We start from the raw sequence: 21,903 nt of genomic DNA on the forward strand, positions 1-21,903 counted from the left end.
ACAAGGAAAAAGCCACACCGGAGAGGGCCATTTACATGTCATCTGTATTGTCACATGAAATGCACATCCATAACAGGTGACTTGGAAACGACCTATTAGGTCACACGGAGTCCGGCCCCTGGGGGCCAAAGCCTCATCGATGCCCACGGGCGGTGGCCAGCGCTTCCCTTGGGCTGTGGTGGTGCAACTGGCCTCCCCAGTGGAGAGTCAGCTCACACCCCAGGCCCCTTAGCTCTCTGACAGCAGCTCCCAAAATGCAATTGAGGAACCAGTGGTTCCTTGGGTGTTAATAGCTGTTCCCCAAGAAAAGGGTTCTGTGGTCAAATAAGTTTAGAAAACATGGGTTAAAGAAGGTTTAGCAAGAAGCTTTTCTGCAGGACTCGTCAGAGCCTTGATGGCAATAACGGCCTTTGTGAATGTCCAACTTGGGGACAGAGGGTGCAGCACTTCCCAAAGTTATTGAACCACAAAACCCTTTTCCCCACAAAGCATCTCGCAGGCTGGTGTCCCACGGGGCACCCGTTGGAAAGTGCTGCCCTAAGCTGTCGATGACTGTTCATGGCAATGGCACCTGCATCAGGCAGTAGGTTGGGGGCACTCTGGCAGGCGTCGTGCTGTGGCATGATGAGCACAGCCAAGAACTCAACAGTCATGACGATGAAAAGATGAGACTCGGCCCCTCCCACCATCCTGGTTTTTGCTGTACCCAGAGCAGAGCTAAATGGGGCTGTCCCCACGGGTGGGTCCGGGCCGCCTAGAGAGGAGACTTGGAGTCCAAGCAAAGGGGCAAGAGGCCTGGCACTGCCAAACACGCTTGTCACTGGGAGGGGCGGCCTGGGTTCGCTGGCCTCCAACCAGGAGGGGAAGACGGGGTGGGGGTGGCCGCTCCAACTCCTGGTGGCTCTGTTCAACCTGTGCCTGCCACCTTGCCACCCCCTACCCCTTCTCTAGGGCCAGCCCTGCCCCCAGAGCCTTGCATGGGTCGGCGCTTCACCAGGCGGAGATGAGCATCTGGCAGGTGCTGGAGGGCATCCAGACCAGCTCCACCAGGCGGAACTGGAGGTAGCCGATGACGAAGCCGGAGAGGACGTCCGTGACGTGGTGGCGGCCAATCATCACGCGGGACAGGCCCACGCAGAGGGCCCAGAGCACCAGCAGCACACGCAGGGGCACCGCCAGCACCAGGTGGCTGAGGAAGAACTTGGACACCATGGCGGCGCGGCTGGCATGCCCGGCCGGGAAGGCATAGACGTCCATGGTGAGGTAGTCCAGGAGGCTGGGGCTCATCTCGTACGGGCCACGCCGCTTGATGAGCTTCTGCACACCAGCCACGGTCATGATGTCCAGGAGCAGGGCTGTTGGGGGGAGACAGAGGCCCCCCGGCCATCAGGGCCACCAGCCAGGTCCAGGCCCCAGCCCCCCACATTCCCCCACCTCATCTCCCCTCCCTGCCCCTCATTCCAGTCACTCAGCCACGCTGACCCTCAGGCACAGTCCCGCCTCAGGCCATTGCCCTTGCTGTCCCCTCTGCCTGGCATGCCCTGCCTTCCCGTAGCCACTCCCTTCAGCAGAGAAGCCTTCCCTGACCACGCTGTTTGTAAAAGCCCCCCCACACTCTCTCCCCTCACCTTGTTTTTCTCATGCCCTGATGTAATATGCCTTTTATTTCTGTGGTTTTTTTTCTTTTTTCTTTTTCTTTTTTTCTTTTTTTTTTTTTTTGAGACAGAGTCTCACTTTGTCACCCAGGCTGGAGTGCAGAGGCGTGATCTGGGCTCACTGGAACCTCCGCCTCCCAGATTCAAGCGATTCTCCTGCCTCGGCCTCCTGAGTAGCTGGGATTACGGGCACCCGCCACCACGCCCGGCTAATTTTTGTACTTTCAGTAGAGATGGGGTTTTGCCATGTTGGACAGACTAGTCTCAAACCCCGGACCTCAGGTGATCCAACCTCCTCGGCCTCCCAATGTGCTGGGATTACAGGTATGAGCCAATGCTCCTGGCCTCTTTTTCTTTTTTTTGATACAGGGTCTTGCTCTATTGCCCAGGCTGGACTACAGTGACCCGCTCTTGGCTCACTGCAACCTCCACCTCCTGGGTTCAAGCAATTCTCATACTGCAGCCTCCCGAGTAGCTGGGATTACAGGCGCACACTACCATGCTTGGCTAAGTTTTTGTATTTTTGGTAGAGATGGGGTTTCTTCATGTCGGCCAGGCTGGTCTCCAACTCCTGGCCTCAGGCAACCCGCCCGCCTCAGCCTCCCAAAATGTTCACCCATTACAGGCGTGACCCACTGTGCCCAGCCCCATTCCCATTTTTCAAAAGTTGAAGCAGAATTTACATCACGTACAGCGAACCATTTTAGAGTACACGGTTCAGTGGCATTTAACACATCCCAGTGTCGGCAGCCACCTCCTCTCTCTAATTTCAAGACATTTCATCATCCTAAAAGAACGCCCTGTACCCACAAAGCAGCCACTCCCCATCCCCTTCTCTCCAGCCCCTGGAAACCACCAATCTGCTTTCTGTCTCGGTGGATTTGCCTCCTCTAGACACTTCATGTAAATGGAATTAGACAGTATGTGACCTTTTGTGTCTGCCTTCCTTTCCTTAGCATAACGTTTCCAGTGTCCACCCACGTGGCAGCATGTGTCAGCACTTCATTCCTTTTCATGGCCAAATAATATTCCATTTATGGATGGACCAGTATTTGTTCCTCTCCTCTTTCTTTTTTCCTTCCTTCCTTCTTTCCTTCTTTCCTTCCTTCTTCCTTCTTTCCTTCTTTCTTTCTTTCTTTTTTGAGATAGAGTCTCGTTCTGTTGCCCAGGCTGGAGTGCAGTGGCGTGAACTCGGCTCACTGCAACCTCTACCTCCCGGTTCACGCGATTTTCGTGCATCAGCCTCCTGAGTAGCTGGGATTACAGGTGGGCGCTGCCTTGCCTGGCTAATTTTTGTGTTTTTTGTAGGGACAGGGTTTTGCCGTGTTGGCCAGGCTGGTCTCGAACTCGTGACCTCAGGTGATCCGCCTGCCTTGGCCTCCCAAAGTGCTGGGATTACAGGCGTGAGCCACTGTGCCCAGCCTCTTTTTTTTTTTTAAAGATGGATGTCTCTGGCTGGGCACAGTGGCTCACACTTGTAATCCCAGCACTTTCGGAGGGTGAGGTGAACCTATCACTCGAGCTCAGGAGTCTGAGACTAGCTTGGGCAACACGGCAAAACCCTGTCTGTACAAAAAATACAAAAATTAGACATGTGTGATGGTGCACACCTGTAGTTCCAGCTACTCAGGAGGCTGAGGTGAGAGGATTGCTTAAGCCCAGGAGTTTGAGACCAGCACGGGCAACATGGCAAAACCCCATCTCTACCAAAAAGAAAAAATACAAAAATTAGCTGAGTGTGGTGGTGCATGCCTCTCATCCCAGCTACCTGGGAGGCTAAGGTGACCGAGTGAGACCCTGTCTTAAAAAAAGAGAGAGACACTTTGGGAGGCCAAGGCAGGTGGATCATGAGGTCAGGAGATGGAGACCATCCTGGCTAACACGGTGAGAAACCCCGTCTCTACTAAAAAATACAAAAAACTAGCCGGGCGAGGTGGCGGGCGCCTGTAGTCCCAGCTACTAGGGAGGCTGAGGCAGGAGAATGGCGTGAACCTGGGAGGCAGAGGTTGCAGTGAGCCGAGATCGCGCCACTGCACTCCAGCCTGGGCGGCAGAGCAAGACTCCGTCTCAAAAAAAAAAAAAAAAAAAGAGAGAGCGAGTGAGAACGAGCGAGCCTCTTTCTGTTGCCCAGGCTAGAGTGTAGTGGTGCAATCATAACTCACTGTAACTTTCAATTCCTGGCCTCAAGAGCTCCTCCCGTCTCAGCTTCCTGAGTCACCAGGACTACAACCGTGCCACCATGCCCAGCTAATTTAAAATTTTTTTTTTTTTTTTTTTTTTTTACAGATGGGCATCCCATTTTGCTGCCCAAGATGGTCTCAAATTCCTGGCTTCAAGCTATCTTCCTACCTCAGCCTCCCAAAGTGCTGGGATTCCAGGTGTGAGCCACTGTGCCTGGACACAATTTGTTTATCCATTCATCTGTTGATGGCTATCGAGTTGTTTGCGCCTTTTGGCTGCTGTGACTCACGCCGCTATGCAGGTGTGTGCAAGTGTTCGCCGAGTGCTTGTTTTCAGTTCTTTCGGTAGATCCCTAGGAGTGGAGTCGCTGGTTGGCAATGACAGTAACTCTGTGTGTGACTCTTTGAGGAACCCCACTGTTTTCCCCAGCACCTGCACTGTGCCATCCCCACTTTACAGAGGACAACATGAACCTTTGGAGCTCAGGGCACTCATACCTGATGCTCTTGCTTTCTGGAATGTCCCACTCTTTCCCAACCCACCACCTCAGGGACCTGCCCCTGCCTTCCAGACATCTCAGGCCCTGAAGGGTTCATTCTCAGCATCTGGCCTGTTTCATGGCTTTCCCTGCCTGTGCAGTCACTGAGGCATCTGTTGGGAGGTGAGGGTTCGCCGTCTGTGGCATGAAGTCATCACTCCATAGAGGCAGGGCCCGTGCCTGTTTGTTCAGAGGTTTTTTTCCCCTGGGGCTAGAAACAGAGCCACGTCTCCAAACTTAGTTGAGTTACTGGCCTGAGGCTCATAACCAGCCAGGTGGGCTCTTTCCTTCCTTTTCTTTTTCTTTATTTTTTTGAGGCAGAGTCTCACTCTATCACCCAGGCTGGAGTACTGCAGCGTGATCTTGGCTCACTGCAACCTCCACCTCCTGGGTTCAAGCGATTCTCCTGCCTCAGCCTCCCGAGTAGCCGGGGACAACAGGTACCTGCCACCACGGCTGGCTAATTTTTGTATTTTTAATAGAGATGGGGTTTCGTCGTGTTGGCCAGGCTGGTCTCGAACTCCTGACCTCAAGGGATCTGCCCACCTCTGCTTCCCAAAAAGTGCTGGGATTACAGGCGTGAGCCACTGCTCCCGGCCTTTCTTTCCCTATTTTGGAAACACAGGGCAGACCTGGATCTCCATCATGCCTCTGCCACCCACCCTGCTGTGTGGCCTTGGGAGGTTGCTCTGCCTTTCTGTGCCATGAAAGGAAGGCACCATGCCAGAACTCCAGTTTCACCCAGCTGATCTGAGTGGCACCCATACAACCAATGTGGGGGTTCTGGGTCAACCCTCCCCACCATTAGAAAGGCCTTTGGTGGCCAGGCGCGGTGGCTCAAGCCTGTAATCCCAGCACTTTGGGAGGCCGAGACGGGTGGATCACGAGGTCAGGAGATCGAGACCATCCTGGCTAACACGGTGAAACCCCATCTCTACTAGAAAATACAAAAAACTAGCCGGGCGAGGTGGCGGACGCCTGTAGTCCCAGCTACTCGGGAGGCCGAGGCAGGAGAATGGCGTAAACCCGGGAGGCAGAGCTTGCAGTGAGCTGAGATCCGGCCACTGCACTCCAGCCTGGGTGACAGAGCAAGACTCCGTCTCAAAAAAAAGAAAAAAAAAGAAAGGTCCTTGGAGGTCATACCCTCTGATCTGGGGGTGGGGGTGGCATCGGCAGGCCAGAGAGCACTCCCGGGGCAGATGCAGTCAGCAGGGAGCCTGTGCCCCTGCCCCCTGTGCTTCCCCACCTCAGGTGACCTTGGGGACCCTAGTGAGGTCACAGCCCCTGCAAGCCCTGCTCTGGGGACAGTGAAGACAACACCCGCAGTGTATCATGGTGGCAAAGCTCACAGGCGTCACAGCCAGAGACCCGGCTGTGAGTTCCAGCCCCGGAGCCTCCCAGCTGCGTGACCTCACGGAAGCCACCTAACTTTCCTCACCTGTGAGACGAAGCTCATGGACGCCCACCTCCCAGAGGGGGCCCAGCACCGTGCCCGCAGGCTGACTGCAGGGTGACAGGTTTCGCCGGGACAGAGGGGTTTCCTAGGACACAAGACATACGGTACTAAAGCAGGGAAGTCCCAGCAAACGATTGAGTTGGTCCCCCCAAGCGCTCGGCCCACCAGGAGGGCTGGATAAAGGTGGGGGTCATGACTCGGTGACAGTTCAGTACAGCTGGACGCTGGGAGCTTCCCTAGAAAACTTCAGTGTTGGCCGGGCGCGGTGGCTCACGCCTGTAATCCCAGCACTTTGGGAGGCCGAGGCGAGCGGATCACAAGGTCAGGAGATCGAGACCACGGTGAAACCCCGTCTCTACTAAAAATACAAAAAATTAGCCGGGCGCGGTTGTGGGCGCCTGTAGTCCCAGCTACTCGGGAGGCTGAGGCAGGAGAATGGCGTGAACCCGGGAGGCGGAGCTTGCAGTGAGCCGAGATCGCGCCACTGCACTCCAGCCTGGGCGACAGAGCAAGACTCCGTCTCAAAAAAAAAAAAAAAAAAAAAAAAAAAAAAAAACTTCAGTGTTTATCAGAATGGTCAGCTCTTGGCAAAAATGGAAACAAAAATCTAAAAAAATATGACGCAGAAGATGCTGTTCACCGCAGAACATTTATAACACAGAAAACAAAAGTTCGAGTTGAAATCACCTGTAATCCTGCCCGTCAGAGGTAGCCATTGTTCCAGACACTTCCATCCATCTATAGAGCATAGTTTTTTGCTTGTTTGTTTGTTTGATTTTTAAGACGGAGTTTCACTCTTGTTGCCCAGGCTGGAGTGTAATGGCGTGATCTCAGCTCACTGCAACCTCTGCCTCCTGGGTTCAAGCGATTCTCCTGCCTCAGCCTCCTGAGTAGCTGGGATTACAAGTGTGTGCCACCACCCCCGGCTAGTTTTTCTATTTTTAGTAGAGACAGAGTGTCTCCATGTTGGTGAGGCTCGTCTCGAACTCCCAACCTCAGGTGATCTGCCCACCTCGGCCTCCCAAAGTGCTGGGATTACAGGCGTGAGCCACCACACCTGGCCTTTGGAGCACAGATTTAATAAAGCTTGTAACATGGTTTACATATGTTGTTCTGCTGCCTGCTTTTGAAAGTCTTGCCCCATCACATACCCCCGATCCCCATGCTGCAGGGGTGAGGCACTGTGGCGCACCTAACTGTCCGTGCCAGGCAGTTAGACTGTTCCATATCACACAGTCCTCCCTGGAGGACTAGAACTTCTGGGCTTCCCCTTTTCCTACCCACTTCAGGGTTGCTGCTTGTAGTCTGGTCTCTCTGTTTGGGGTTTGCACTGTGGCCTCTCCTGGCCCCTCTCATTAGCCACAGGGCTGGCTGGGAGCCTCGCACCCTGGAAGTGCCTGGCCAGCACAGGAGGGGGCTGAGCAGGTGCACAGAGGAGCTGCCTGGCCCGAGGAGGGTGGGGCCTGAAAGCCTGGAGAAAACCTTGCTCTACCCTTGCCTGCCAATTTCACAGCAGCTGTCCCCATGGGCTGGGTCTTCCCAGGAAGCGTGTGGCTGGCCAGCTCGTGTGCTGGCCATGCCGGGGTTTGGTGCCATCTGAAGCCTGTGGGAGGTCACAGTTCCAGCAGGAGAGAGGGACTGGGGACTGCCAGGTCCCCAGGGCAGGTGGGAGCTGGATGGAGGTGGCTGTGCTGACCTTGGCATGCCTCCGCCCCGTGGAGCAGCTGAGGAAGCCAGCTCAGAGGGGCCAGCTGGTCCTCTCCAGCCCAGGGAGCCCTTCTCATCTGCAAGCCCCGCTGCTTCCCCAAAAATGGGCTGGCGACAGGCCCTCTCCACCTGGGGACAGGAGGCATTTCATGGGGAGGGGGTTAAATCTGAAGGTTCTGGAGTCACAGGTGGGGTTCAAGTCTCGCTGACTGGGGCTGTGAGGAGGGGATCCTGGTGCTTCTGGCCTGGGGGTTGACCCTGCTAATTAAGAACAAATTCTGGCCAGGTGCAGCGGCTGACGCCTGTAATCCCAGCACTTGGGGAGGCCGAGGTGGACGGATTGCCTGAGGTCAGGAGTTCAAGACCAGGCTGGCCAACACGGTGAAACCCCGTCTCCACTAAAAATACAAAAAATTTAGCTGGGCATGGTGGCGGGCGCCTGTAGTCCCAGCTACCTGGGAGGCTGAGGCAGGAGAATCACTTGAACCCAGGAGGCAGAGGTTGCAGTGAGCCAAGATTGCGCCACTGCACTCCAGCCTGGGCGACAGGGCGAGACTCTGTCTCAAAAAAAAAAAAAATAGAACAAGTTCCTTCCCCTCTCAGAGCCTTGGTCTACTCACCCATAGCAAGGGTGGTCCCAGGAGGAAATAAGCCAATGAACTGGGGGAAGTGTGGTGATTGACAGCATGCTGCTGCCATTACACTGCCCGCAAGTCCTGGTCCCGCCTGGCCTGGGAAGCCGTGAGAGGCTCTGGTCCTGGAGGCTGGGGCACCATGCATGAGCATCAGTGAAGGCTTTTTCTCCTAAGGTCCCACCAGGTCAAAATTGTCTGGCCCAGGTTCCAAGACTTCCACCACCTCAAGGCAAGTAAGAGAGGCCAGGCCAGGCAAGGCCAGGGCCTCCTTGGTGGTGGCGGCTGGTGACTGGTGGCCAGCCAGGGTCTGGGTGCCCAAAGAGCTGCCAGACTCTGGGGTAGGAGGTGGTTAATGTAGACCAGGACTGAGCTCCATGGCAGGCTGAAATATGACACCAACCACTGGAAGGCATGGGCCATGTGTCCTACTGGCAACCAGGTCTTTAGGTTGAAAACCAGGGCTCGGCAGCTGATGGGTTCAAAATCTGCCTTTCGAAGCCAGCACAGTGGCTCACACCTGTAATCCCAGCACTTTGGGAGGCCGAGGCGGGTGGATCTCCTGAGGTCAGGAGTTCGAGACCAGACTGGCCAACATGGGAGAAAACCCATCTCTACTAAAAATACAAAAACTAGCCGGACGTGGTGGCAGGCACCTGTAGTCCCAGCTACTCAGGAGGCTGAGGCAGGACAATCGCTTGAATCTGGGAGATGGAGGTTGCAGTGAGCTGAGATGGCACCACTGCACTCCAGCCTGGGTGACAGAGTGGGACTCTGTCTCAAATAAAAAATAAATAAAATAAAATAAAATGATCTGCCTTTTGAGCACAGGGGCCCCCATGGACAGCTGCTGTGGTCAAGGAAAAAGGGAGGAGGAAAGGGTGACTTTACTAAGTCACCTGGGGGGTACACTGGGCCCAGTACCTCACTCCGATGGGGTGGCCAAAGGCAAGGAGGGCTGGCTGCCTCAACCTCCCCACATGCCCCAGCTCTCTGCATAGGCTGTCAGGATCCATAGGCCAAAAACTAAGCTAGACCCAAACCTTCCTTTTTTTTTTTTTTGAGACAGTGTCTCCCTCTGTTGCCCAGGCTGGAGTGCCATGGTGCAAACAGGGTTCACTGCAGCCTTGAACTTTTGGGCTCAAATGATCCTCCTGCCTCAGTCTCCCATGTAGCTGGGACCACAGGCACAGGCCACAACTGGCTAATTTTTTGATTATTTTTTGTAGAGACAGTGTCTCAGTTTGTTGCCCAAGCTGGTCTTGAACTCCTGAGCTCCAGTGATCCTCCTGCCTCAGCCTCCTGAAATGCTGAGATTACAGGTGTGAGCTACTGTTCCTGGCTCCTTTCAAATTTCTAGCAGCAAAACATTGTTTTCACCAATGAAAGCATACAGACTCGGTGTATGAAACAGATGTGGCTGAAGCTGGTGTGTTGTGGGGGTCATCTGGAGCTCCCCTGGCTGCCAGGGAGGCCTCTGTGGGTGCCCACGTCTCATGATCTGGAAACTCCATCTATGGCTTGAATGAGTTTCATGAAGTTCGTGTGTTGGAAACTGAATCCCCAATGCAACAGTTTCGAGAGATGATCAGGCCGGCTGTGGTGGCTCACGCCTGTAATCCTAGCACTTTGGGAGGCCAAGGCGTGTGGATCACCTGAGGTCAGGAGTTTGAGACCACCAGCCTGGCCAACATGGTGAAACCCTGTCTCTACTAGAAGTACAAAATTAGCCGGGCGTGGTAGCACATGCCGGTAATTCCAGCTACTCAGGAGGCTGAGGCAAGAGAATTGCTTGAACCCAGGAGGCGGAGGTTGTGGTGAGCTGAGATAGCGTCATTATACTCCAGCCTGGGCAACAAGAGTGAAACTCTGTCTCAAAAAATAATAAAATAAAATAAAATAAAATAAAATAAAATAGCGATAGGCCATGGGGGCTCTCCCCTCATGAATGGATGAATGCAGGTATCGGGGGTGGTTCCTGACGAAAGGGTGAGTGTGGTCACCTCCTGCCCTCCCAGGCATGCACTCCCTTGCATGAGATGCAGAAGACACAGGGAGCAAGGAGGCCCTCACCAGATGCGGCCCCTCAACCTTGGACTTCCCAGCCTCCAGAACCATGAGCCAAATACACTTCTATTCTTTATAAATCAGTGCGTGGTGTTCTGTTACAACAGCATAAAATGGACTAAGACGCCCCACAGCTGGGCCTTTGGGAAGCTGTGGCTATTTTGGGCTGGTTCCCTCTCTTCAGGCCATAATGAGAGGGAGGCTCTGCCCCTTTTCTGCCCTGGGCCCTGCGGGGACCATAGGGGCCAGCCTGGCTGTCCAGCGGGTTGACCCACCCAGCCTGTGCCTGGTTCACTCATTTTTCCACCTGCCCACCGGTTCTTGGGTATTTCAGGCGTGTGTCAGGCCTGGCACTGTGAACTAGGCTGGCAGGGTCCCCTGTGGCCAAGCGGGACGGTGGGCAATAAGCACGTAGTGACACAGAGCGTTACTCTATCACAGGTGTGATTGGGCATGTGGCTTTTCGCCCTCACTATGCTGCAGCCGTCTGGCCAGGAGGGTTGTGAATGGAAGAGGCAGTGGCCTGCCACCCTCAGACCACAGGGCGACTCTCCAACAGAGCCGTGGCCTCCTCTGGGCCTCCCACCCCACCCTGTCCTCTCCTACTGCCCCTGCAGGGCCTCTCTCCCTCCTCCCGCGCGGCCAGGCCTCCGTGTGACTGTGATTCTGACACTGTCAGCGCATCATCTGGTGCCCAGAAATAGAAGCAAATGGCGCCATCACTCAAGGCTGATTTTGCCCACATGGCCCTGTCCAGTTGACCGACCTACATTCCCTTCTTGACTCAAGGAGGGCAAGGAGACCCCTGTAGGGGGAAAGGTCCGCCCAGCAGGAGGCTCAGGGGCAAGAGCTGGGGAACGGGTGGGAGCTGCACTGCTGGGACCTGCTATGTGAAATGTCTCAGGGAGGCCCCTTAGCCTCCACTGGCCTCCACTCACTGGGATCACCCAGGGTGGTGGCTGCGCACTCAGGCTCCAGAACGAGACCAGCTTCGAGGTAGGCCACTTGTGGACAGCATAACCTCGCTGTGTCTATCCCTCAGAGCTCCCTGCCATGGATACACTGGGATGACAAGGGGCGTGCTCTGATGCTTATGTGCAGCAGCCACTGAGTAAATGCACCCCCGGGACCCCGTCAGAGGACACCAGGGCTTGGCCCCACTACCCCTCACACTCTTCCATTCCAACCAGCTCCACTCTCAGCTCTTTTCACAGGGTTGGGGCCTGAATGTCTGAAGCTCCCGTGCAGGAAGCACAGCTGTCCCTGAGGCCCTGCTGTCCTAGAGGTTTCCTGGCCCTCAGAGGGCAACAAGAACCCACCTCAAGGCCCACCCTTCTCCCCTAGCCCAGGTCCCTCGGGGCTGGTGGTGGCCAGGGAACCAGAGAGCCGGAGGCTCCCAGAGCCCAGGCAGGAGCCAGGGTTTTCTTGGAAAAGAGCTGCTGCCATGCTGGAAGATTTGGAATCATCTCCTCCTGGGGCCTCTGAAAATCAGAGTGTCACTTGTCTGCCGGCAGCTACGTGCACTGGGGGAAGAGCGGCAGCTGGGGTGACCTAGTGTGGCCCTTTGTGGCATTGGGCTGCTTTCCCCCTGAGGACGCATTCTGTGGGACCAGCTTAGAGCAGGGCAGGGTCTCTGGGGAGTTGGGGCTAGTGGGGTAGGGGTGGGAGGTGGAGGCTGTGGGCTCAGCTGTTCTAAAGCCAGGGGCAAAGACGGGGCTTCCGGGATGCCCTGCAGGCTGTGAAAGGCTGGGTTTGTGGGCAGACGTCTCTCTCTGGCTGGGTTGGGAGGAGTGGTCCCGGTGCTCCTGGGCTGGGAAGTCGATCCTGCTTCTCATCCCCCATTCTGGCTTCTGGAAAGCTGGGCGCCAGCCATATGCTGCCCAAGGGGTGTGTAAATCGTTCTGAACTTCCTGAAGGGCATTTGGCTTTGGAATCAGAAGTCTCCTCCACGTGTCTCCCTTGGACTCAGCTCTTCCCTTTGCAGGAATATCTCCTTGGGAAATCGTTAGGGATGTGGGCCATGATTCATGGCCCGGGATGTTCACTGCAGCATTGTTTATAACACCGAAAAACGTGAAACAACCCAGCGCCCTTCAAGAGACAGACGGGACAAACCGTGGCCTAATCTAGACACCAGAGCATGCTGTGGCCACGGTAGATGATAAGGCCCATGTGTATTTATAGACCCACTATATCGGAGAGCCGTGGGGTATGTTAAGTGGAAAAGGGCGCTTATAAAATAGGATTTCCAGTAGGATGCCATCTTCATAAAATAAGATATGTATGTAAACAAATGTGCTTATATGCAGACAGAAAAATCTAGAAGGCACTGCTCTAAATGCTAACAATGCTTCTTGCTGGGTAGGAGGTTTAGGGGTGATTTTTACCATCTTTTTGTAATTCTGCACTTTAAATCTTTCTTGCCACAAGTACATATTATTTGTGCACATTTTTAAAAAGTATATTTACAGGCCAGGCGCAGTGGCTCACACCTGTAATCTCAGCACTTTGGGAGGCGGTGACGGGATGATAGCTTGAGCTCAGGAGTTCGAGACCAGCCTGGCCAACATGCTGAAACCCCGTCTCTACTAAAAATACAAAAATTAGCCAGGCATGGTGGTGGGCGCCTGTAATCCCAGCTACTCAGGAGGCTGAGGCGGGAGAATCACTTGAACCTGGGAGGCAGAGGTTGCAGTGAGCTGAGGTTGTGCCACCGCACTCCAGCCTGGGTGACAGAGCGAGACTCTGTCTTAGGAAAAACACTAGCTGTGCTGGTGGGCAATGCTGAGCCAGACCCTGCCTACTGGCACCACAAACCATTGCATTTCTCTTGCACCCACTGTGTGGACGGCTGCCAGGGCAGTGTATTAAGGGTTGACCTGGCCTGGGGGTGGTCAAAGGTCCCCCTGAGGGACTGACTGTTGTACTGAGCCCCACTGAGATGCTGAGAAAGGAGGCTGGGGAGCGGAACCCTCTACTTCTGAGGAGGTAGTGTGTGCGGTCTCCCACAGAAGGGTATCTAAGTGAAGATTTGGGATCAGCTTAGATATCCCTCAGTTAGGAACAGGCTAGACAAGCCTCCTGCAGAGGCTGTCACCTTAATTGTCCCTGAGAGCAATAGCCAGAGGGCAGGGGATGGGGGAGCTGCCAGAACAGATTATCTGGAGCATCTGAACCCCTAATGCTTAGCGCAAGGGACATGGGGGGTCCAGACCAGGATTCTAGGCGGGAGGGCCACAGCTGTGAGAGTGAGCCCAAACCAGGCAAAACACAACCTGAGAAACACATTACGCGTTAGCATATGCATGGGGAAAAATCCAGGGACACCTGACCCAAGCTGCGGCAGAGGCTCTTCTGGGAAAGGGTTTCAGGGAGAGGCTCACTTTCTTCTTGATCTAGCCTTGTAATGATTGCATTTTTTTCTTACTATAAGAATGTGTAGGCTGGGCACCGTGGCTCATGCCTGTAATCCCAGCACTTTGGGAGGCCAAGGTGGGCGGATCATCTGAGGTCAGGAGTTTGAGACTAGCCTGACCAACAATGGTGAAACCTCATCTCTACTAAAAATACAAAAAATTAGCTGGGCATGGTGGTGCACACCTGTAATCCCAGCTACACAGGAGGCTGAGGCAGGAGAATCGCTTGAACTCAGGAGGCAGAGGTTGCAATGAGCCGAGATGGTGACACTGCACTCCAGCCTGGGCAACTGAGTAAGACTCTGTCTCAAAAAAAAAAAAAAAAAAGAATGTACAATGAAAAGGCGCCCAACATCACTGATGGTTAGGGAAATGCAAAGCAAGACCACAAAAAGGGCCGGGTGCAGTGGCTCATGCCTGTAATCCCAGCACTTTGGGAGGCCAAGGCAGGAGGATCACTCGAGGTCAAGAGTTTGAGACCAGCCTGGCCAACATGGTGAAAGCTCATCTCTACGAAAAATTAGACAGGCATGGTGGCAGGCACCAGTAGTCCCAGCTACTTGGGAGGCAGAGGCAGGGGAATCGCTTGAACCTGGGAGGTAGAGGTTGCAGTGAACCGAGATCGCATCACTGCACTCCAGCCTGGTGACAGAGGGTGACTCTGTCTCAAGAAACAAACAAACAAAAACCCCCCAAATAAAACCAAAACCAAAAACAAACAAAAAATACCCAAAACCACAACGGAGACCACTTCACACCCATTAGGAAGGCTCTGATTGAAAAACCAGATAATGAGTGTTGGCGAAGGTGTGGACATATCGGAGCCCTTGGGCATTGCTGGGGGAACGCAAAATCACACAGCCGCTATGGGCAACAGTAGGACAGGTCCTCACACAAGTCGACATAAAATTACCCTGTGATCCAGAGGCCCCCTTCTGAGTATACAACCAAAAGAACTGAACGCAGGGGTTCAAGAAGATGCATATACATCTGTGCGCACGGCAGTGTTACTCAGAGCAGCTAAAAGGTGGAAGCAACGGAAGCGTCCATGGGTGGACGAATGGATACACGAGGTGTGGTCCATCCTGTAACTGAGCACTATTCAGCCTTAGACAGGAAGCAAATGCTGGTGGTGCCCGCTACAGCATGGATGGACCTCGAGGATATCATGCTAAATGAAATCAGCCAGTCACAAAAGACAAATACGGTACGATTCCACTTACGTGAGGTCCCTAGAACAGTCGAATCCACAGAGACGCAGTGTAGAATGGAGGTTGCCAGGGGCTGGGGGAGGGGGAGTGGGGAGTCAGTGCTTAATGGGGACAGAGCTTCTGTTTTGTAAGATGAAAGATGGAAAGAGTTCGGAGATGGATGGTGGTGATGGCTGCAGAACAGTGTCAATGGACTCAGTGCCACTGAACTGTGTACTTAAAAGGATTATAATGATCAATTTTATGTAATGGATAGCTTATCACAATAAAAAAAAAATGACATAAAAATGTAGTTTTCATAGCCAGGAGTGGTGGATCACTCCTGTAATCCCAGTACTTTGGGAAGCAGATGCAGGCGGATCATGAGGTCAGTAGTTCAAGACCAGCCTGGCCAACATGGTGAAACCCCATGTCTACTAGAAATACAAAAATTAGCCAGGCGTGGTGGTGGACACCTGTAATCCCAGCTACTCGGGAGGCTGAGGCAGGAGAATCACTTGAACCAGGGAGGAAGAGGTTGCCGTGAGCCGAGATCACAGCACTGCACTCCAGCCTGGGTGACAGAGCGAGACTTCGTCTCAAAAAGAAAAAAAAAAGTAGTTTTCATATTCAGGAAAATCTCAGTAAAGATACTTTTTTTTGAGACAGAGTCTCACTCTGTCACTCAGGCTGCAGCGCAGTGGCACGATCTAGGCTCACTGCAAGCTCTGCCTCCCGGGTTCATGCCAGTGAGCCGAGATCGCACCACTGTACTCCAGCCTGGGGACAGAGCGAGACTCCGTCTCAAAGAAAAAAAGAAAAACATACTTTTATAGGCCAGCGTAGTGGCTCAAGCCTGCAATCTCAGCACTTTGTGAGGCCAAGGTGGGTGGATCACCTCACGCCTGTAATCCCAGCACTTTGGGAGGCCGAGGTGGGTGGATCACCTGAGGTCAGGAGTTCGAGACCAGCCTGGCCAACATGGCGAAACCATGTTGGAGAATGGCTTGAACCCATGAGGCGGAGGTTGCAGTGAGCCAAGATCTTGCCACTGCACTCCAGCCTGGGCAACAGAGAGAGAGAGAGACCCTGTCTCAAAAACAAAAAGATACTTTCATAAAGGACACAGATCAGGGAACAAGACCGTAGGCATTTCCCACCACAGGACAGGCCCATGAGGAAACAAGGATGGGCTTAGTGAACCACGATGGGCCTGGTCACCTGTCACCTGTCACCTGGCTCCCTTCGGATCATCAAGCTGGGTGCTGCGCGGGAAGGAGAAGGAAGGGGACAGGGTGGTCTCAAGGCATCTAGAGCTTGGAAGATACCTGGCAGGAGGCTGGTCCTGGACTTCTGACAACGATGACGGTGATAATGATGATGATAATCATCGCTACTTAAGCGTTAACTAACATCAGTAAGTGCCAAGCACTTTATGTGAGATTCATCAGGGAGATTTCTCAACAACCCATTTGACAGATGAAGAAACTGAGGCTCAGAGAGGCAATGTCACTTGCCTGAGTTCCCACAGCAGGGCTGGGATTTGCACCCAGGTCCTGCTGCCTCTGGAGTCCAAGCTTTTGCCTGCTGCTAAGACCCCTTCTGGCTCCGAGCTTTCTGGAGTCTTGACAGTGTGCACTAGGGGAGAGGCAAGCAGGGAGGGCATGGGACTGACTACCATGCAGGAGCATGCGGAGAACTTCCCCGGGCCCAGCAGGACCCTTCCTAGGCCTTGTAGCTGCAGCTCCCATTTCCCAAGCTCCCAAGTCTGCCTCTTCAGAGCCAAGTAGAACCCAGATCCCAACCACAAGCTCGGAGGTCTTGCTCCCAGCCCAGAGACTGCCCCAGGAGTTGGCTCAGTGCCATGGGGCAGGGTTAGGCAGGGCTCCCTCCCCCTTCAGTACTGCAGTGATGTCAGCCATCGGTGGGACATGTGTGGCATGGCACCCACCGTGCCAAATGTTTTACCAGCTCCCTTCAGATCCCTGCCACAGTCCCCTCAGTCCCCAGATAGGGAAACTGAGACTCAGAGACAGGAACTGACTTGAGCAGATGCATACAGCAAGTAAGGGTCAGAGCAGAGACCTGGACAAAAGCCAGTCTGACCCCAGAGCCTGTGCTCCAGGGTTGAAGGGTGCCCTCCAAAGACAAAAGGACAGATGGAACCCGCAGCCCGCACTCACTGGGTGGTCTGCTTTCCTGGGACAGGGGACCTTGGGACCGTCCCTCCTGGCAGGTCAGACCAGAGCAGCGGGATTAGAGCGTGCCTTGGCCGTTTGCTGCTGTTTACTCCCACCAAGCTGAGGGCTGAGCTGGCATCCCCACAGAAGGACCTTGGGGTCCCCAGACCCATCCGGCCTGCTCTGGGCCTGTGCTGAGTGCCTGCCTTGTGCCAGGCCCTATGTCCCCATGATCTCAATACCTGGATAGAAGTCAGTCATCCTCCTCCCAGACCATTCCCCTTCTCAAAGCACACACGCTCCAGGAGTGCAGTGAACATGGGTGATATGACCGATCTACAGCCCCATGGTGAGCAGCAAGGAGCGGGGGGGTTTGCAGTCACAGGGCCTTGGATTTACTTCCTGAACCTACCACTTATAGCTGTGTGGTGGGCAAGTTGCTTGAGCTTTCTGAGCCTCAGTTTACTCATCTGTAAAATGGGCACATTAATGTTTACCTTGAAAGGTCATCAACAGCTTTTTTACATCATAAAATACAGGCCGGCCGGGTGCGGTGGCTCAAGCCTGTAATCCCAGCACTTTGGGAGGCCGAGACGGGCGGATCGCGAGGTCAGGAGATCGAGACCATCCTGGCTAACACGGTGAAACCCCATCTCTACTAAAAAAATACAAAAAACTAGCCGGGCGTTGTGGCGGCGCCTGTGGTCCCAGCTACTCGGGAGGCTGAGGCAGGAGAATGGCGTAAACCCGGGAGGCGGAGCTGGCAGTGAGCCGAGAATGCGCCACCGCACTCCAGCCTGGGCGACAGAGCGAGACTCCGTCTCAAAAAATAAATAAATAAATAAAATAAAATACAGGCTGTTCATGCCATTGTCTTTGGTACATAATAAAGCTCACTAAATGATGTTTTTAAAGTTTTTAAAAATGTCTATCACTTCTGTTCAAGGAGGAAGGCATCTCAAATCTTCATCTTTATCCTGTGGGGCATACACCTTTGTGCCCATAGCAGCTGGCTGCTGGAATGAGCCTGAAGCCTTATCTTAACAAGTAAGTTGCAAATTTTTCAATGTTGGGGGCAGGGGAAATGTTCTTAAAAGCAAACATTCCTGTAAAAAAAACAAATCAAAGCAGAGCTATTTTACTTGGTGATGAGAGGCAGCTTGCTTGCATACCCCCTACCTGGGGGAGCTCACCCCCTTACTAGAGAATCCACTGACTGTGGGTAAGTTGAGATGCACCTCGTTTCTTCTCTGATCCTCCCCACGCTGGAAACTTCACACAGTCTGAGCTGGTTCCCTCTCCCTCTCCTCTGAAAATGCAAAGCAAAGCTAGACTTGCTCCCAGTTCTGCTCCTGGCTCCATCACTGACTAGCTGCCCGATCTTGGAACCATCGTCACTCCATGCCTCAGTTTCCCCCTCTTTAAACGGGAAATAATAACAGCACCAAGCTCCATGGGTTACGGTGAAGAGCCGAAGTAATGATATGGTTTATGCAAAGCCCTGGAACGCGGTAAGCACTCAACCAATGACAACTTCATCACCTCCCTCGTCAAATGGGGAAGGAAGATGGGAAGGAGGAGATGGGGTCAAGGGAGCAGGGTTGAGAGACAGACTCGGGCGTATGCCTTCCCACCCCATCTCTGACAGCAGGCAACCTACCTCTCTAACTCCCAACAGTCTTCTTAAGCCATGTGGCCCCGTGTGAAACTGTTGATAATGAGAGCAGGGTCTGCCCCTGGAAGCGCCTGGCCTAGTGCCTCGGCCACTTTGCTCTGTCCCTCCCTCCCATGCCCGTGGCACAGCACCTGGTCTGTGTGTCAGCCGGAGCCAGTGCAAATCTCAAGCCCCGAGGCTGCGCCAGGTTGCTTTATTTATAGGAACCTCAGTTTCCTAATACGTAAAATGGGCACGATAATGGCACCAAGCTCGTGAGACTGTTTATTCAGGAGTAAATCATAAGTTATTGTAATGTAAACAATTTAGTAATAAGAACAAGAAAACTGGCCAGGCGCGGTGGCTCATGCCTGTAATCCCAGGACTTTGGGAGGCCAAGGCGGGTGGATCACCTGAGGTCAGGAGTTTGAGACCAGCCTGGCCAACATGGTGAAATCCCCCTGGTCAACATGGTGAAACCCCATCTCTACAAAAAATACAACAATTAGCTGGGTGTGGTGGTGGGCACCTGTAATCCCAGCTACTTGGGAGGCTGAGGTAGGAGAATTGCTTGAACCCGGGAGGCAGAGGTTGCAGTGAGCCGAAGGTTGTAGTGAGCCGAGATCGCGCCACTGCACTTCAGCCTTACAGCCTGGGCAACAGTGCGAGACTCTGTCTAAAAAAACAAAAGGAACAAGCATACCTCGAAGGTGGCAGACCCAGCCATCTCCTGCATGAAGTATCCCGATGGTTTCTGCCTCCCTGAGTCCCACCCACAGGGCATGGAGCCTCCAGACTGAGACTAGAGTGAGGAGATACATGTTTTTATTGTGACTTCCTCTGGAACCCGTGTTCTCTGTGGTCCAACCCAACGCCCTTTTGGAACCGAGACCCCTTGTTAACGTTTACCTCTCCCGAGACCTCCACCTCACATGTCCCCCAAATGATGGCCACAAGGAAATCGATGTGGGCCTGGCATGGAGGATGGAAGTAGAGGTTCCCGGGGCACCTTGGGGACCTGGCGGTGCCCGAAGGGTGGCCTGGACGGGGGCTGGGTGTCACCTCTGGGTGGAGGGAATGGCTTGCCCCCACATGGGTCCCACGTGGCACCTGGCACAGGGCGGTGCTAATCTGCAAGATGTTGGTGGCAAAGACTTTGGAAACAAACCAACAACTGGTCCCCCGACCCTTTCTCCAGTGACTCCCCCTGGGAAGGAGCAGGGAAGAACTCCAGGGGGCTGTGAGTGGGTGGCAGTACCAGCTGGACCCCCTGGATCCCCAGACCCTGCGGGAGAAGCCTGGGCAGCTTGCCGGGTTCCCGAACGAGGCGGGAGGTGCTGATGGGCAGCTCACGGGCACTGCCTAGCTGGGAGCTGTCAAGGAGCGAGGACCCCAGCCATGGGGCAGGAGTCAAACAGTGACACCCCATTCCAGGACGCCCACCAGAGCCCATCTCCCTTGAGGCCACCGCCTCTGGCCCAGCCTCCCCTCAAGCCGCCTCTGGGCAGCGGTGCCTTCTGACCAGCAGGCCCTCCTCACAGGGCCGCACTGGCCTCTACCTTCATTTGGCACGTGGCTGGGGAGCCTCGCCTATGCATCCCTGGCTCTCGCTCCCCACACTGGAGCCTGCCCGTTTCTGGGGCACCCTTCCTGCCTAACCTCATTAGACCATCCCAGCCGGTTTCTGAGGGCTGTGCAGGTCCTGGCCAGGGTGGGGCTGGGCAGGCCGGTCTCCCTCCCCAGGGGCCTGACAGCGAGTGGCGGGTGGCAGGCACACTCACCCAGGAGCAGATTCATGAGCACCTCCTGTCCGGCCAGTGTGCTGCTCTTCACCAGGCAGAGGATGGTGCCTCCGATCCAGGGGATGCCGTGGCCCGTGATGCCGATGAGCTTGACCATGGAGCGAGCACTGGCCCAGGACGCCGCCCGGCCGGCACACACCCCCAGCCGCTTGGACATACAGATATCGATGGCCAGCAGGGAGTTGAAGGCGATGCCCTTGAAGGAGGGGTTCAGCTGCATGCAGTCCTCCTCTGGCAGCTGCTGTGACTGGCGTCGCTCTCGGGCCCCGTCACCAGCAGGTGGGGGCTGTGCCGAGGGGCCGGAGGCCTTTCTGCCGGAGCTGCGGGGCTCCGGGCCCCCCTTGGGGGGCTGGTTCAGGGACAGGAACTCAGCCCGGTTGAGGACGTTGTTGCGGTCCCTGGCGCGGGCCCGGCTCTGGGAAGCTGGCATGGTGACCTCGCTCACCCCGAAAAGGCCGACGCCAGCCCGGCTCCAAGGGCCTTCTCCCCGAAGAAAAGAGCTGCCCCCAGAGCCGCCACCGTGGCTGCCTCCCTGCCTTCTCCGCCGCAGCTGTTAAATATAGGGTGGAGAATTGCACATGGTTGTTTATCTCCGCTGCCACCCGGCTCCAAGGGGACGTCAGTGCCAGCCGGGCAGCCAACTGAGCCCTCCAATGCCGGGCCTGCACCAGCGGAGCCTCCGGGAGGTGAGGAGTCCACAGCTGCGGCCTGGCTGCCTCGGGCCTGGGCTATTTAAATCGGCCAATGGCTCATCCCTGGCCTTGGGGGACTCTGGGAAATGTAGTCCTCCGGCTGCTCTCGACTCTGCAGTGGCCTTGGCCTCTGACAGGGCAGAGGTGGGACCTGGGCTTACCTTGTTTTTACCAGCTTCCCTCTGAGCCGTCCAGACCCCTGCAAGCCAGGCCTGCCTGCCCCAGCGGCCTGGCAGCTTGGACCTGGTTCTGTAAACTGGACGGTGTTGCTCGGGCCGAGGCCTCTTTGGGCACCAGATAGAGTGAACGACGTCATTGACAGCATCATCCTGGGTCCCTGGGGTCAGGTCCAGCTCCTCCCTCTGTGACAGCATTCATTAAGCTGGCAGGTCTTTTTTTAAATCAGTCTTGAATTCAGCTTCAGCGCATCACAGTCCAATCAAATGACAATCCGTGAGCTCTGATTTCCATCAGAGGGAGGGGTAATGAGTTAGCTGGTAACGGATCGCCTCTTGGAGGTTGCTTGCACTACCTGGGACTTTGTAAAGGACAGGAGTGTGACAGCAGCTTCAGGCAACCTGTAAATAGTTACCGAGCGCCTGGCGCTGTGTCAGTGCTGGGCACACTGCAAAAAGCTCACAGTTCAGCGGGGATGGAAAGAAGGACACGTGTAAGTGGTCACCAGTGTGCAAATGTGTGGCAGGATCCTAGAAGCGGGGCTCTGGGAGCTCTG

At 54.7% G+C, this 21,903-nt stretch overlaps 1 protein-coding gene across 3 annotated transcripts; it reads right to left on the reverse strand.

Annotated features, from left to right (window-relative positions):
- Positions 1-26: 26 nt before the first annotated feature.
- On the reverse strand, positions 27-21,197 carry PLPP7 (phospholipid phosphatase 7 (inactive)). Of its 3 annotated transcripts, XM_065529984.2 has the most exons (3): positions 20,458-21,197; positions 5,813-5,915; positions 27-1,355 (listed from the first exon to the last, which is right to left on the reverse strand). In XM_065529984.2, the coding sequence occupies exons 1-2, from the start codon at positions 20,906-20,908 to the stop codon at positions 5,827-5,829; spliced, it is 540 nt and encodes a 179-aa protein (XP_065386056.1). In that variant the 5' UTR covers positions 20,909-21,197; the 3' UTR covers positions 27-1,355; positions 5,813-5,826. The 3 variants fall into 3 exon arrangements, with proteins under 3 accessions (XP_065386056.1, XP_045229890.1, XP_065386057.1); XM_045373955.2 differs by lacking the exon at positions 5,813-5,915; XM_065529985.2 differs by lacking the exons at positions 27-1,355; positions 5,813-5,915 and adding an exon at positions 18,043-18,128.
- Positions 21,198-21,903: the final 706 nt, after the last annotated feature.

This window comes from Macaca fascicularis, chromosome 15 (genome assembly GCF_037993035.2).
Source record: "Macaca fascicularis isolate 582-1 chromosome 15, T2T-MFA8v1.1".
Taxonomy (NCBI): Eukaryota; Metazoa; Chordata; class Mammalia; order Primates; family Cercopithecidae; genus Macaca; species Macaca fascicularis.